Raw genomic sequence first — 14591 nt, 5'->3', positions numbered from 1 at the left:
ACAATCTACACATCCTTTGGAAGTACTTCACAGTGATGGGCTCTAACTCCTGACTTCTGCATGATGAATATAACATGAAGATATAATGATAACAAGTTCAATATCCGCATACTTCATGTACATAAGTTGTATATTTGTCTTAAAAATTATGTCTATGGAGCAGAGGTTGTATACAGCAGGTTCTGACCAGTTCTGGAGAATCAGTAGCAGAAATTTTGAGTAGTTCGGAGAACCGGTAAATACCACCTCTGACTGGCCCGGCCCCCATCTATTCTCTGCCTCCCAAGTCCCAGCTGATCGGGAGGAAATGGGGATTTTGCAGTAACCTTCCCCTGGAGTGGGGTGGGAATGGAGATTTTACAGTATCCTGCCAGAAACCAGGGCGGCTGTGAGTTCTAATCCTGCCTTAAGCACAAATTCAGCTGGGTGACTTTGTGGAAGTCCCTCTCTTTCAACCCAAGGAAGCAACCAAGGGCAAGCCACCTTAAAAAAAAAAAAAACCTTTACCAATCAGGCAGTTGCCTAGAGTCAACAATGACTTGAAATCATAAAAAAAAAAAAAAATCCAATCCACTGTGAGACTAGGCTGAAGCTGCCGTACCGAAAGATAAAGTAGGCATATTAGCAGGGCAGACAAAAAGTCAGGAATCTTGTCTAGAATACCTCTTCAGGAGATAGATAAGACGAAACCAAGTTGTTAAGGAAACAAAGGATAAAAAATTCACCTGAACCAGATAGGAGAAGTTGGGCATCTGGGAAACCCCTCCCCAAATCCCTTCAACTTCTACCAGCTCAGATGATGAATGTAGAAGAGTAGAAAGAGGATATGGATATAGATATGGATATGGATATGGGTGTGTATGGACAGGAGGTTGTGTATACACACACACACACACACACACACACACACAAACATTTATGTACGTATGGGCATCAGGAGAAGGAATCTACCCCAACTTTCTAGCCAAATCTTCTTCTGTCCATTTAACACATCTGCCTTCCACAACACAAGAGACTGTTAAGTCTATAGTAAAGCTACTCCTTGAGTGGTTCCTCAGCAGCCGCCCTCCGCATATCACCATCCACCTGCCTTGACTGGCCATAGTTTATCACTTAATGATTTTCACCTGTGCCCTGCCATCAGGGACAGAGGCATAACAATGATTTAAAATTATATTTTTCTATAGCCCTGCTGAAATATTACCCCCTGATGTGAAGAAGCAATAAACGTTAAATAGTCGTGCTAGTAGCAGTAATATCAAGCAGCCACTGACCCAACGCGTGAGAGGCCACCTCAGTCCCTGTTATTACATTGCAACGCAGGCAAGCAGATGGGCATTCCCATTTTCTTCCTTTTCACTCCTGGCTGCTATCATTGCATCCTCCAGAACGGCAATGACTGACATCAGACCCCAGTGGCAATGCTTAAACCGAGAGCTAGCATTTCATTAATTCTTGCTGCCCTCCGTTTTTCACCTAGACAATTGTTCATTGATTTAAATTGTCTTGTTGCCTTGAACAGTTCATGGAGGAAAATTTGGAAAGGAAAACAGTGCTTCTCCAGGTAAAAGCATTATCTCTGTAGAGATAAGACATGAGGGGAGCAAAAATCATCCACTCTACAAAATATTCCTGATGTTTGGGAGTGTCCCTGGTACTTAAAACTCTGATTACTAGTCTGCAGGTGATTTAAAAAATAAAAAATAAAAGGGAGAAGAGGAAGGGAGAACATGAGTTGTCCATTGACATTTTACATTTAAGCCTTAGTGTGTTAACCTTTTGAGATAATTTTCTCAGTGGGGGTTCAATATTTCAGAGGGAATTTTTAATGGTGAAGTATGTGCTCAGATTTCTGGAAAAAAACAATGTGTGGCAAAAGCATAGTTAAATAAAAGCAAATTAGCAGGATAATTTCAGGCAAGAAACAAACACGTTTGAGTCTGTGAATACAGTGAACTGCATTTTTTCCACTGTGTTTTAACTACGCCTATAAAGAATTCAAGCTGCCCTTTTTCAATATTTATAAGAACACATTGCCATTGTCTGACATTAAAGGATATTTTCTGCTCTGAGACTTGGATGCAATATAGAATAGCAACACAGAGATCTCCCACTGATTTAATGCAGTGAATAAATGGTAAGTCATATTTGGGACAAAGAACATCAAATACTTTTTCTTAATAATTTATAGTAGATTAAATTATGAAATTGGCTATCAGAATGCGCAGACATGACCACCAATTAGATTATGTTAAAAGAGGCCTAGATAAATTTATGGAGGATGGCCATGATAACTACCCAGTCATAGAAACTGTGGATCAGGCAAAATATATCCCTGAATATCAGTTACTAGGAAAATGAGTGAGAAGATTTGAATGTTGGAATGCTCATATTTTGCTTGAGAGTTTGTCAAGTTATAATCCACAGAGCATCTGGGTCAGTGAGGGTAATATCTCAAGTGAACCAGGGTTTTTTAAAAAAGGATGATATTGGTAGAGGAGGTATAAAAGAGTTGGTTTACTTTTTTTGACTTGGGAATAAGAATGGAGAGCTCTCTCTGTCCCCCACCCCTTCTCATGTGTGTGTGTGTATGCGTGCACGCATTCACAGAAAAACTGATAATAAAGATTATCTTATCTTTGTCTTTTATAAGCAAATTCCTCTTGTTCTTTTGTGAATTATTACAGTAAATGAATTATCAGGAAGAGGAAGAAGAAGCTGTTTGCACTGTGGATGAATGCACAGAGTTCACCCTGAAAGTTAAAAAAGAAGCAGCAGCAGATGCCTTCACTCAAAAAAGGTGGTTGCTGCTGTTGGGATCTTTCTTAGAAATGAATCATGAATATCCACAAGGAATGGTAACAATGTCAATATGGCACCTATTACAGGGTGATCAGAGTTCCTCCTTTGAAGCACAGAAGAATGGGAAACTTTAAAAAAAATGATACAATTTCAAGGAACAACAGCAAAAAAGAGGCTTATAATCATGAAGCCCCATAATTAACTTATTAAAAAAGTAATTTTAATCATTGTCTAATATTGCAAAATATCATAAAATCTATGCCACAGAAAAACACATTGAGTCATTTTTGATTACCAGATAAAATTGTCGTTCCAAAAAAACAAATCTCACATGTCTCTTGAATTCAGTCCTTACTAGCAATAATGTTATTACTTTTCCAATTTCTCAAAATAATTCTCTTAGCAATGCTGCAGGTCCAGTACAACAAATAATTAGAGAACAGTATCAAGATGAAGTAAGGTCTTGAGAAGCTGGAACATTAGGCAAGAAGCACAAAAAAGGGAAGTCTTACATTTGGGTAGGAAAATCAATATAGAATGGGGAAATCACAATAGGCAGCAGTACATGTGAAAAAGATCTATGTGGATATCAAGCTGAACGTTAGCCAACAGTGTGATGCTACTGCCAAATAAGCAAAGACAGTCCCTAATGACATCATAATGTCAAAAAGAAAAGAAGTAATCATTTCTCTTTATTCTGCATGGCCAAACTGCATATAAAATATTGCATTCTGTTCTGGACAAAGCCAAACCTGAGCATCACTGGAGAAGAACAATGAAGATGATAGCAATAGCACAGTGCTTAAAAGCCCTCTCCAAGCAGTTTACAGAGTCAGCATATTGCCCCCAACAATCTGGGTCCTCATTTTACCAACCTCGGAAGGCTAGAAGGCTGAGTCAACCTTGAGCCAGAGAGAATTTTTTTTTTAAATGATAAAAACTTAACAGCTTTTATTGATACATGTAACAATCATTTAAGCATCAGCAATAGTAACTTCAACTTCCATCCCAGGCTCAATGCTGATAGAAGTTATCTGTTTGACAATCTCTGAAGGGCTGTGTAAATCAATGAGGCGCTTATGTATACGCATTTGGAAACGATCCCAAGTTTTGGAACCTTTACCACATGGTGTTTTTCTCGTAGTGATTTGCAGAGTCTTAGTAGGCATGCAAACAGACCCTTTCACTTTTAGATTTTTTTCTTTAGCACCTCTGATGAGATCTGCACAAACCTTTTCAAGAGACTTCACATTGCGACTTGTCAAAGAAATTCTGATTCGGTGAATTGCTACTTCTTGTTCCACAGGGGCCTTCCTAGTAACTTTAAATGCCTTAGTTGCCGCAAAGCCTTCCTGACCGACTTAATCCCAGCCAAAGTGAGTACCAGAGGCCCAGGGAACAGCAGTGAGTCAGGAAACAAAGAAGGAACCGCAGCACAGACAACTGCCCAAAAAACGAGCCGGAGAGAATTGAACTGCTGGCAGTCGGTGGCAAAACTGCATTCTAACCACTGTGCCACCATGGCTCTGATAAAGCCCTTGAAAGGACAAACATAAAAATCTATTACAGATGGAACTAGAACTCACAGTCTTCTGGTTTCTAGCTCAGCACCTTAAACCACTACACCAAACTGGCTCTTATATTATTTTTAAAGTTTTGAGGAAGGTGCTGCTAAAATGATTCAAGAAATATTTTGATTGGAGCTGACACAAATTGTCAGGGATCATCTTTGCTTTGGATCTCAAGTATAATGTTACAAATTTTTAGAAAAATGTTAAAGCATGGAAACCAGTCTTTTTATATTCTGATGTTAGTACAATATATTCTGTACCTTTTTTTATTGCTGATCCATTTCTTACTGAAGCCAAACTATGCACACCTTTTGAATTTTTTGAAGAAAAAGTCAAGCCCTAAAGATGAAAGGTTCTGTCCTCAAACAGAATTTCCAAAGTATGATTTATATAAGGCAAGACTAAAATATTCATATCATCCATTTTGTTGGGAATTGATGGAGAATAACAGGCAACCAAATATATAATGAATACTATTTGTAGCAAGGCTTACCAGTGCTGGCATCTGTTTCAAACGTCAAAGCTCAACCCTGAAAGATAAAGTGACCTGGGTGTATTTCAAACATCTGCAAAGTGAATTTCCCTGAACACTAAATGACTACTGAATGTTCCCATCCAGCCTAAGCAGTATATTTTGCTGCCTGAAGTGAAAGGCAAAAATTTCCACTTTTCCTGCCGCATTATTCCCATTAATCCAATTTTTCAATGCATCCTTCCATTTGCATTTTGTTTCAACACTAGCAAAGTCATAGATCTCTGAATGCCTGATTTATGTAACATTTTCCACTGTTAATTCATAAGCCCACTCCATCTCATCCCCACACTGATCTAGAATTAGTAGAAATAAATTAAAAGTTTAAAAAAAAAATGAGCACACAACTTTTCAGTATTTTGAATTATTTAGTAATTTTTAAAACACGTTACTTCAGGTGGTTTAATTGATTAGTTTCTTTGAAGGTATTATAAACCATCCCAATCATTCGGACTCTGGGCAGTGCATAAAGAAATAAGAAACAGATAAAGTCAAGGCATAAAAGAAAACTAAAGGGCTGCTTGGAATACTCAGCTCAGGCTAAATGTCTCTTTTTAGTATCTTCTGTAATGCCAGAAGAGGAGGAACCAGGCCAGCACCCTCCACAATACATGGAAATCCTCAATTTATAACCAGAATTGGGAAAAGAATTTCCCTTCCTCAACAAGGCGGTTATTAAGCGAGCCACGTCTGATTTTATGACCTTTTTTGCTATGATTGTTAAGCGAATTACTGCAGTTGTTAGGTGAATTACATGGTCATTAAGTGAGTCTGGCCCCATGGCTTGCTGGAAGCCGGCTGGGAATGTCACAAATGGTGATCACAAGACTCCAGGATGCTGCAGCTGCTATAAATACATGCCACTTGTCAAACACCCGAATGTTGATTACATGACTTTGGAGATATTGAGATGGTCATAAGTGTGAGGCAGGGGTGAAATCTACTTACCTTCCCAACCGGTTCAGAAATGCATGCCCCCCACGCGCATCATGTGCTTGTGCGAATCCTCTGCGCATGCACAGAGGGTAAAAAACAGGTTACTTCCTGGTTAAAACCAGGAAGTAATGATGACTGGGCGGGTGGGCAGAGCCTCACGCCGCCATCGCTACTGGTTCTCCGAACCACCAACCACTGAACCGGGAGCATTTCACCCCTGATGTGAGGATGATCATAAGTCACTTTTTCCAGTGCAAATAGTTGCAAGTTGATGACTATTTGTACAGAAATGCCTCCCTTTTAGTCCAGGCTTTTTAATTTGGTCAGGCCTTCAAGGTTGACTCAGCCTTCCATCCTTTCTAAGGTAGATAAAATGAGGACCCAGATTGTGGGGGCAATAAACTGACTTTGTATAAAATATACAAAAGTATGAAGGCTATTGCTTAATGCATTGTAAGCCGCCCTGAGTCTCCAGAGAAGGGTGGCATATAAATCAAATAAAAAAAAAAGTAGACCAGACCGAGACACCAAAGTCCCTTTGGAGAAGGGGGAAGAATCAGGGGCTTCTCTGAAGCATTTTCTCAGATTATAGATCTGCCCCAAACTTCTTTTATCTGACCTTTGTTTTTGTAGCAGGTCTTCCTCCTGTTCCTCAGGGTCATTCCTTCTGCCCATTACAATTTTATGCAAAGGTGGTATATGAAATTATATTCAGTAAGCCACTTCTCAATGACTAGACCAGATGGCTATATCTAACAAGATGGTCTCTCACCATTTGTCTCAGTTCATATCCAATTGCTCCTTAAATCACTTCAGCAGCCTCTTCCTCAAAACTTTAAAAATAATAGGAGAGCCAGTTCGGTGTAGTGATTAAGGTGCTGGCATAAAACCTAGGAGATTGTGAATTATACTAGGCATGAAAGCCAATGGGGTGATTTTAGGCCCACCTCACAAGGATCATTATTGTGAAAAAAATAGGAGGAAGAAGGAATATTATGTCTGTTCACCACCTTGAACTATAGGAGGGTTAAAAATCTAATAATAAATAAATAATCACCCAGAACAAGTAACCCGACACACCAAAGATCTGAAGTGACTGCCTATCCTTGCCCAATGTTAGGTCTGAATAGCTTCCACTCCAAAGGTGGGTTTCAGCAGGTTCTGATCAGTTCTGGAGAACTGGTAGCAGAAATTTTGAGTAGTTCGGAGAACCGGTAGTAAAAATTCTGACTGGCCCTGCCCCCATCTATTCTCTGCCTCCCAGTTGATCAGGAGGAAATGGGGATTTTGCAGTAACCTTCCCCTGGATTGGGGAGGGAATGGAGATTTCACAGTATCCTTCCCCTGCCACGCCCATCAAGCCACGCCCATCAAGCCATGCCACGCCCACCAAGCCACACCCACAGAACCGGTAGTAAAAATATTTGAAACCCACCACTGTTCCACTTACACTGCTAAGTTTCTTCACAAGGCTCTATTTCATTTTCCTGGACCCTACTCCTTCCCTCATTTTAAGGGCAAAGAAAGAAGAAAGGGCTTACCTCTGAAATGCAGCATATTAAAATATCTCCAAACGCTAAGGGAAAGATTTTGTGGTTCCAGTACAAAAATTAGTGTTTCCAGGCTAAGTTGTCATTTTTTTCAAAAGATCGTAATGTTTCTGCAATTCACTTAACCATGAATACTGACTAAGCCTCTGTAATACAGATTAATAACATAATAAAAACAGAAATGGGAAAAGGTCTGTTTTAACTTACAACAAATCAATTTTTTAAATTGTGGTTTATTGTTTTAGAGTAAACATATTTGTTAATTTTACTTCTAACCATATTTGATTTTTTTAAAAAAAGAGAACAAGTTATTTTCTTCATGTTTTATTTTACAAAATATGGATATTATAAACATTAATGATAAAACACATATCCATGTGTTTAAGTTAAATATTTTGAAGACAGTGCAGACTATGTTGCAACAGATTGGCAGAGGAATTTAAACAAACAAACAAACAAACAAATAAATAGTAACCCTGAAAAGAGTTCCACAAAATGGCTGAACATGCATGGATTCAAATCTTGGGTTTTGAAGCTTCCATCTGGATGGGTAAATGCATTACTTTTGTTTTTTCTCTGCTAAATGTTTTAAAAGTCACCTTCATAAATTTATGGGGGGAAAATGCACAACTTTTTAAGTGCTTATAAAATTGACAGCCATCCTAAATTATGGACCAGGCCCACCTATAATTGTCCATGAAAGAAAGAGGAGATGTTTGAACCTAATCTGAGAATGAACAATTATCATGGTCAGCTCGTTATATACTATGATGCCAAATCAAAAATATATTATAGGTTATGTGGGTACAGCTAATTTATATAATTACAATAAACTGCAATTATTATAATACAATTGCATACTTGTTTCATCAAAATGCCAGTTGTTTTGTGTAATTATCTTGTCATTCTCCCCTTTTCTTACAGTTAGAAAAGAGTGCACGAATTTGAACATCCGCAATAGGTTAAAGACTGTCCCTTTAATTGGGCTGAAGATGACTTCACAGGACTATCATTACACTTCCTGGATATGTTCTGTTTCACTCTGTTAAGAGCACATAAAAGATATAGTATATTGAACTTTTCTCAGTTATTATATTTTATGGATATTTTCTTTCATTTTCCTGTTATGTACTCTGGTCTATGACTACAATATTTATGTAGGATAAGTCTGTCCAGGGCACCACCAGGAACAATGCTTTGATCATTCCATCTTCAGTATCTGGGAAAAGGTTGGAAAACAATTATCAACTGTTTCCAACAACGTATCTTTGAAAATAGGGAAATCCAGTGGTGGGATTTAGCCAGTTCGCACCACTTCGGGAGAACCAGTTATTAATTTTCTGAGCAGTTTGGCAAACTGGTTGTTGAAAGAAATCATTAGGGCAGAGAACCGGTTGTTAAATTACTTGAATCCCACCACTGGGGAAATTCTATTTCTATATAAATATAAATTCTGCCTCTTCCATTATGGAGCTGTACAATCAGCCAATCCACATATTAATTTTCATGTGGAATGATAGTTTTCAGGTTTTTCCACTCTATCCTTGCCCATAGCTTTTGTAATACATGGTGTTTGAAAGCAAATTAAAACTTGCTTTCTTTTGCAGAAGCTAAGTTAAAATCACCTATTCTTTCTTAGATTTGTCAGATGGACAAAGAGCAGCATTTACACCCTCATCATGCAAAAACAGCACTATTTCAATTCAGGAAATGTAATATTACTCAAGAGTATTTTGAAGCAAATTACAGCATGAATAATAACAGTAATATAACACTGAATATATCACTTCAGAATTTAAAAGTAGCTCCTGGTGGATTATATGGACATATCCAGTTTGTTTTGTTGTCAACATTACAGAAGTGGTTTGCTCTTATTTTTGTTTATTTGTTTATTTACTTCCTCATCTATTCTAAAGCACTAGTATTTTCCAGTGGTCTTTAATCAACATTTAGCTTTTCTGAAGTGCCTAAAACTGTACTTTGAAGAAGCAGGATACCAAGAACAATGGCACTTTTGAACTTTGATCTTGGAAAAGACTCCTGAGAATACCAGGGTAGCCAAGAAAACAAATAGATCATCAACCCAGAACTCTTATTTGAAGTGCAATTGACCAGGTTCAAATCACCCTACATTGGGCATATTATATGAAGACCAAGCTCTTTGAAGAAGGCTCTAATGCTGGGAAGGTGGAAGGAAAGAGGAGTGGATTTCCAGAAGCAAAGTGAATGGATTAAGCTATAGAGGCAATGGATACAACACTGGAAGATTTGAAGGACCTGGATTTTCCAGAACAGATTGTCCTGGAAAGAATCTATCTATGTGGTTACTAAGAATCAACAGACAATTGATGACAGATAATCAAAAAGATGGCTGAGTGCTACTGCCTGCTATGGTAACACAAGAAGGAAATGGAATTATGTTATTATATGATCTTCCCCTCCTCCAATATATTATCTGCAATATTATTGACAAATCACAGATAAATAAGTATTGATACCAAACATCATGGTCTTGAGATATTCTCAATCCACAAGTCCATATGTAATACAATAATTGTGGAGACTATTATTCAATCCTTGTTTAATTTCAGGATGTGCATAGATACCCAACCAATGTTTTATCCTGTTGTGTTATACATCTATTTTTCTCAACCAGTGGGTCTTTTTTAATTTACAGTTTAACATGTAATGGGCAAAGGGCATCAGATTAATGTCAAAGGCTAAATCCTTATTAAAAGCCATAAAACATAGCCTTGAAATATTTAAAAAAAAACACTGGCTGAAGCATGCTTGTGGGAAGAGGGTAAATAGAAAAGGAAGACCTGTTCATTTATGATGTTTTCCTCCAATAAAAACACTCCTGAGTCTCTCTAGCTATCTCTTAAAACCATGAAAGCTTTACTCAAGTAGCTATATGCATCTCTGAAGAAGCCACATATAGGCTGCTCTTGTTCCGGAAAATAAATGCAATCTTGAGGAATACACATTAAGATCATGTTATTTCAACTCAGAAGTTTGACTTGAAGGTGATTCAATCAATTCAATGAAAAAAACATGGTTAAAAAAAATGTTAGTTACCATCCATGGGTTTTAGAAAGGCCAACATCAATAAACTAAAGGAAATAGTACAGAAGTTCCTTGGGAAGAAAACTTTAAAGGCCAAGATATTGTAGCCGTTTGGGACTTCTCAAAAAGAAAATAAAGGATATCTTAGTTACAAATAATAGCAACGAGGAAGAAAACATTAGACAATCAATTAAGCAGAGAGCAATGCCTTTCAAGATACTTCTAAACCCCACCCACAACATTGGATATAAAAAAGGAGCAAATCCCACACTCACTAGCACTGATGATTTTATATGTTGTGTTTTTACCGTGGCTGTTCACCGCCCTGAGTCCTGTTGGAGAAGGGCGGTATACAAATTAAATTAATAATAATAATAATAATAATAATAATAATAATAATAATAATAATAATAATATCTTCTAATTAGGTAATGAAATGTCTGCAAGCAAACAACTAAACTTGGAGAACAGCAAAGACTCCATAGTTTGATTATACTTTCAAAACAAGGTGCTTGAAGCAATCTGAAGTATTGCTTCAGGTGTACCCAACTGAGTACTTCTTAATGACATTAGAAAGATTAGGAGATTTTAAAGACTTTGGCACATGCAAAAGCCCATTCTTTTGAATTACTTTAAAAGTTCAAATCAAATTGTTTTCAATTTACTGAATCAATACAAAGTTTATAACCAGACTGGATCGATTATCTGAACTGATTCAAAGGTCTGCCTCAAATAAATTCAATTTTTCAAATCGATTTGGAAATTCAAATACTGCAGTTGGATTCACGCATGCCTACCATATATAAAATACCCTGAATTTTAGTAACACAACCTTATAGTATGCAAGTTTGGACCAATTCAGAAAGCTAAAGAAACGATTGATAGGCAGTGGGGCTGCATAGTGATTAAAAATCAGAGACATATGAACAAGTCAAGATTAAAATTTCTACTCAACCAAACTCTCTGGTGATTTTTGGTCATTTCCCCCCCCTCTCTTAATTCAATACACATTGTGGACATTTTTATTCTATGCAAACAATTCTCATAATAAATACCTAAATACTCATCTTACGAATCTCCCTCTAATAATGGCATTAGCCCTATTGTCTACACATATGATCCAGACCAGGAAGTTTCAAGTAACTTTTATATGACATTTCTTTTGATTAAATGTTTGGTGGTTATTTTTCAATTTCCTAACTTTGATTTTTTGAAGCTCTTCATTAAATCCCATTGCTGCAAGCCTCAGAGCATTTTTGAAAAAGTGCATAGGTGGTAGAGCCCCATTGTCCTGTCAGACACTGTCCTGTCTTAGGAGCCATGGTGGCTCCTAAGTTAGAGTTAGTACTGCAGGCTAACTCACTGTTCCCTGCCAGGAATTCGATTCTGACTGGTTCAAGGTTGACTCAGCCTTCCATAGTATAGTATTTGTTTTGCTTTGTTGCAGCATTGGTGTCTAATGGAAAACAACTCAGAGTGTAGATTGCCAGATCTTATCTGCAAACAGTTCTGTTGATCACTAGATGGCAGCAAAGAGACAACTCTAACATGACACAGTGGTTAGAATGCAGTACTGCAGGCTACTCCTGCTGACTTCTGGCTACCATCAGTTCAGCAGTTTGAATCTCACTGGCTCAAGGTTGACTCAGCCTTCCATACTTCTGAGGTCAGTAAAATGAGGCCCCAGATTGTTGGGGGCAATATGCTTACTCTGTAAACTGCTTAGAGAGGGCTGTAAAATACTATGAAGTAGTATATAAGTCTAAGTGCTATTGCTATTGCTATCCTATTGGTGTCCCTTCCTTAATGTGTTGGATAAGCCTAGCTATATGGTTGTACTCTTAGATCAGATATTGATTTAGTCATACAATTAAAACCCTAAAGTAGCCTTCCTTAACCAGCAGTTGAGCAGAAATCCACGGCCTTTGCTGTGCTGCCTAGAAAATCTTTGAATTGCAGATCCATCTACAGCATGCTGACTCCATGAGGATTCCTATAGCGAGATTAAATATTAAAGCAAGTAGTGCTTATATTCTTAGACAAATAATAATTAGCAGAAATGTTTTGGAGTTCCCTAATCAATAGATTTAAACAAATTAACCGTAAGATGGTTTGCTGCTTTGATGTTTAGAACTGGCAAAGTAAACATGAAGGAGCATAGGTGGTCTGCTATAGATAAAACATCCAGATTGAAATTGCTATGTTCACACAACTCATTAAACCATAAACCACACTTTAAAAACCATACTGGCCAAAGCCCAGCATTTTAACATGAAGTGAACACCAGGCTATCATGATAAGTTACAATATGATTGCTTTGTTTGGTTTAGGATGTTAGATGAACCTCTGCTTCCCTAACAATGGGTTATGATTCAACGTGCTTAGCCCAAAAAAAAAAAAAAATAGTAAGAAAAAATATATCCGGAGGCCTTTTGGAGTACAAATCTATATATTGCAAGTAACCAGAAAACATTGGTGAGATTACTGCCTCTATGTAAAATTCAAACAGATAACAGATTTAGAAAATCTTTTCCTAGGCTTTTATAGGGGCCCTTTTGAGCCAGGGACTAGCAAGTTAAGAATTCAAACTGTTTTAGCTCCCTTCCTGAGAAGCAAAAACCAAAAGCCAAAAGCCATACAGGAAAGCATCAGGGAAAGGAGAAAGGGGAAGACTTTCTGATTCAACATATTTAGAGACAGGAAAAAAAGCTACATTCTGTAGCCACAGAAACAGGATTTAAGGACACTTACAATACCAGCAGGTTACTAGCTGCTGCAGCACATTGATTTAAGTGCTAACGGAGTAGAAGTGTAAAACACAAGATTGGTTGTGTTAGTGATTCCTACTTGAAGCTGGAATCCCTATGGGAAAAGTTAGAAAATCCTTACAGAATGATTGGACTTTTCCTTACTGTCAACCGGTGACTCCAACTGCATTCATAACTGAGGTATCAGCATTCTTAGAATGGCAACTCTTTTATTTGCCTTCAGCTGGTGAAGAATTACTTTAGCCGAACACCCACTACAATAGATATAGATTAAAGAAACCCCAATGAACCCATTTTAAAGAAAGATGACATGCAATATCCTTGGTGCTCTCTGAGCTTGGTTACTCTCTTGCAGACGTTTCATTTGACAACTAGGATGACTTGGCATGGCTCTTCTGGAATATAGGATGTCTTCTGTAGTCTTCTCCCATACATTAAGAGCCATGGTGGCGCAGTGGTTAGAATGCAGTATTGCAGGCTAACTCTGCTCACATTGCCAAGAGTTCGATTCCTTTGATCCTGACCAGCTCAAGGTCGACTCAGCCTTCCAGTCTTTCCAGGTTGGTAAAATGAGGACTCAGATTGTTGGAGGCAATGTGCTGACTCTGTAAACCGCTTAGAGCAGGGGTATCAAACTCCTGTCGTGTGTCGTGCAGCATCATGTGACTTCCCCTTCGCTAAACCGGGTGGGGGTGGGGCCAACAACACATGATATATCCGGCCCACGGGCCGCAAGTTTGACACCCCTGGCTTAGAGAGTGCTGTAAAACACTATGAAGTGGTATATAAGTCAAAGTGCTATTGTTATGGACATGATGGTTTTCTCAGAATTAGAAAGTCCTGGATGATATAAATAATGTATCCACATAAACCCATCTTTCAAACTATGTGGCAGATGAGGGAACAACAAGCCATGTGTATACATTAACCTAGACTCATCTTCATTGTTTTATAAGGGGAGACTCACTCATCAGCTCCCTCAATAAAGTATTGTTTAAAAGATTTCCCCAAATGTCGTTCATAAAGAATGAAACCAAAAGATGGTTTTTTTCATATTGCTAAAAGTGCCTTTAATGGTTATCCAATATCTGCTATTTTAGAAGAGAGGTGCCTTTCCCCCAGTAAATACAAATTTAATATAGGCCCTAAACACCAAGGGTAGAATACATGCTCACCAGATCACAAATACCAGATTTTTTTTTAAAAAAAAAGTCAGATCTGATTTTGGAAATTCTGTGTGCCTAGAAACTGAGGCAGGAGCGATACTAACATGGAAATAAAATGCTACTGACAGTAAAATGGGAAGCAACATTAGATCGTAAAGGCTGTTCCCGAAAAATGTTACAGCTTCTCCAGTGCTGCAGGG

General features: G+C 37.9%; 1 protein-coding gene across 1 annotated transcript; it reads right to left on the bottom strand.

Moving 5' to 3' along the window:
• Nucleotides 1-3732: 3732 nt before the first annotated feature.
• Nucleotides 3733-13670, bottom strand: LOC139315048 (small ribosomal subunit protein uS10-like). Its single transcript, XM_070941072.1, has 2 exons — nucleotides 13571-13670; nucleotides 3733-4162 (listed from the first exon to the last, which is right to left on the bottom strand). The coding sequence occupies exons 1-2, from the start codon at nucleotides 13668-13670 to the stop codon at nucleotides 3777-3779; spliced, it is 486 nt and encodes a 161-aa protein (XP_070797173.1). The 3' UTR covers nucleotides 3733-3776.
• Between the last annotated feature and the right edge of the window lie 921 nt (nucleotides 13671-14591).

This window comes from Pituophis catenifer, unplaced genomic scaffold, assembly GCF_029215685.1.
Source record: "Pituophis catenifer annectens isolate HBS135680 unplaced genomic scaffold, rPitCat1.0.hap2 SCAF_3, whole genome shotgun sequence".
Lineage (NCBI taxonomy): Eukaryota > Metazoa > Chordata > Lepidosauria > Squamata > Colubridae > Pituophis > Pituophis catenifer.
This window is presented reverse-complemented; position numbering and strand designations above follow the sequence as displayed.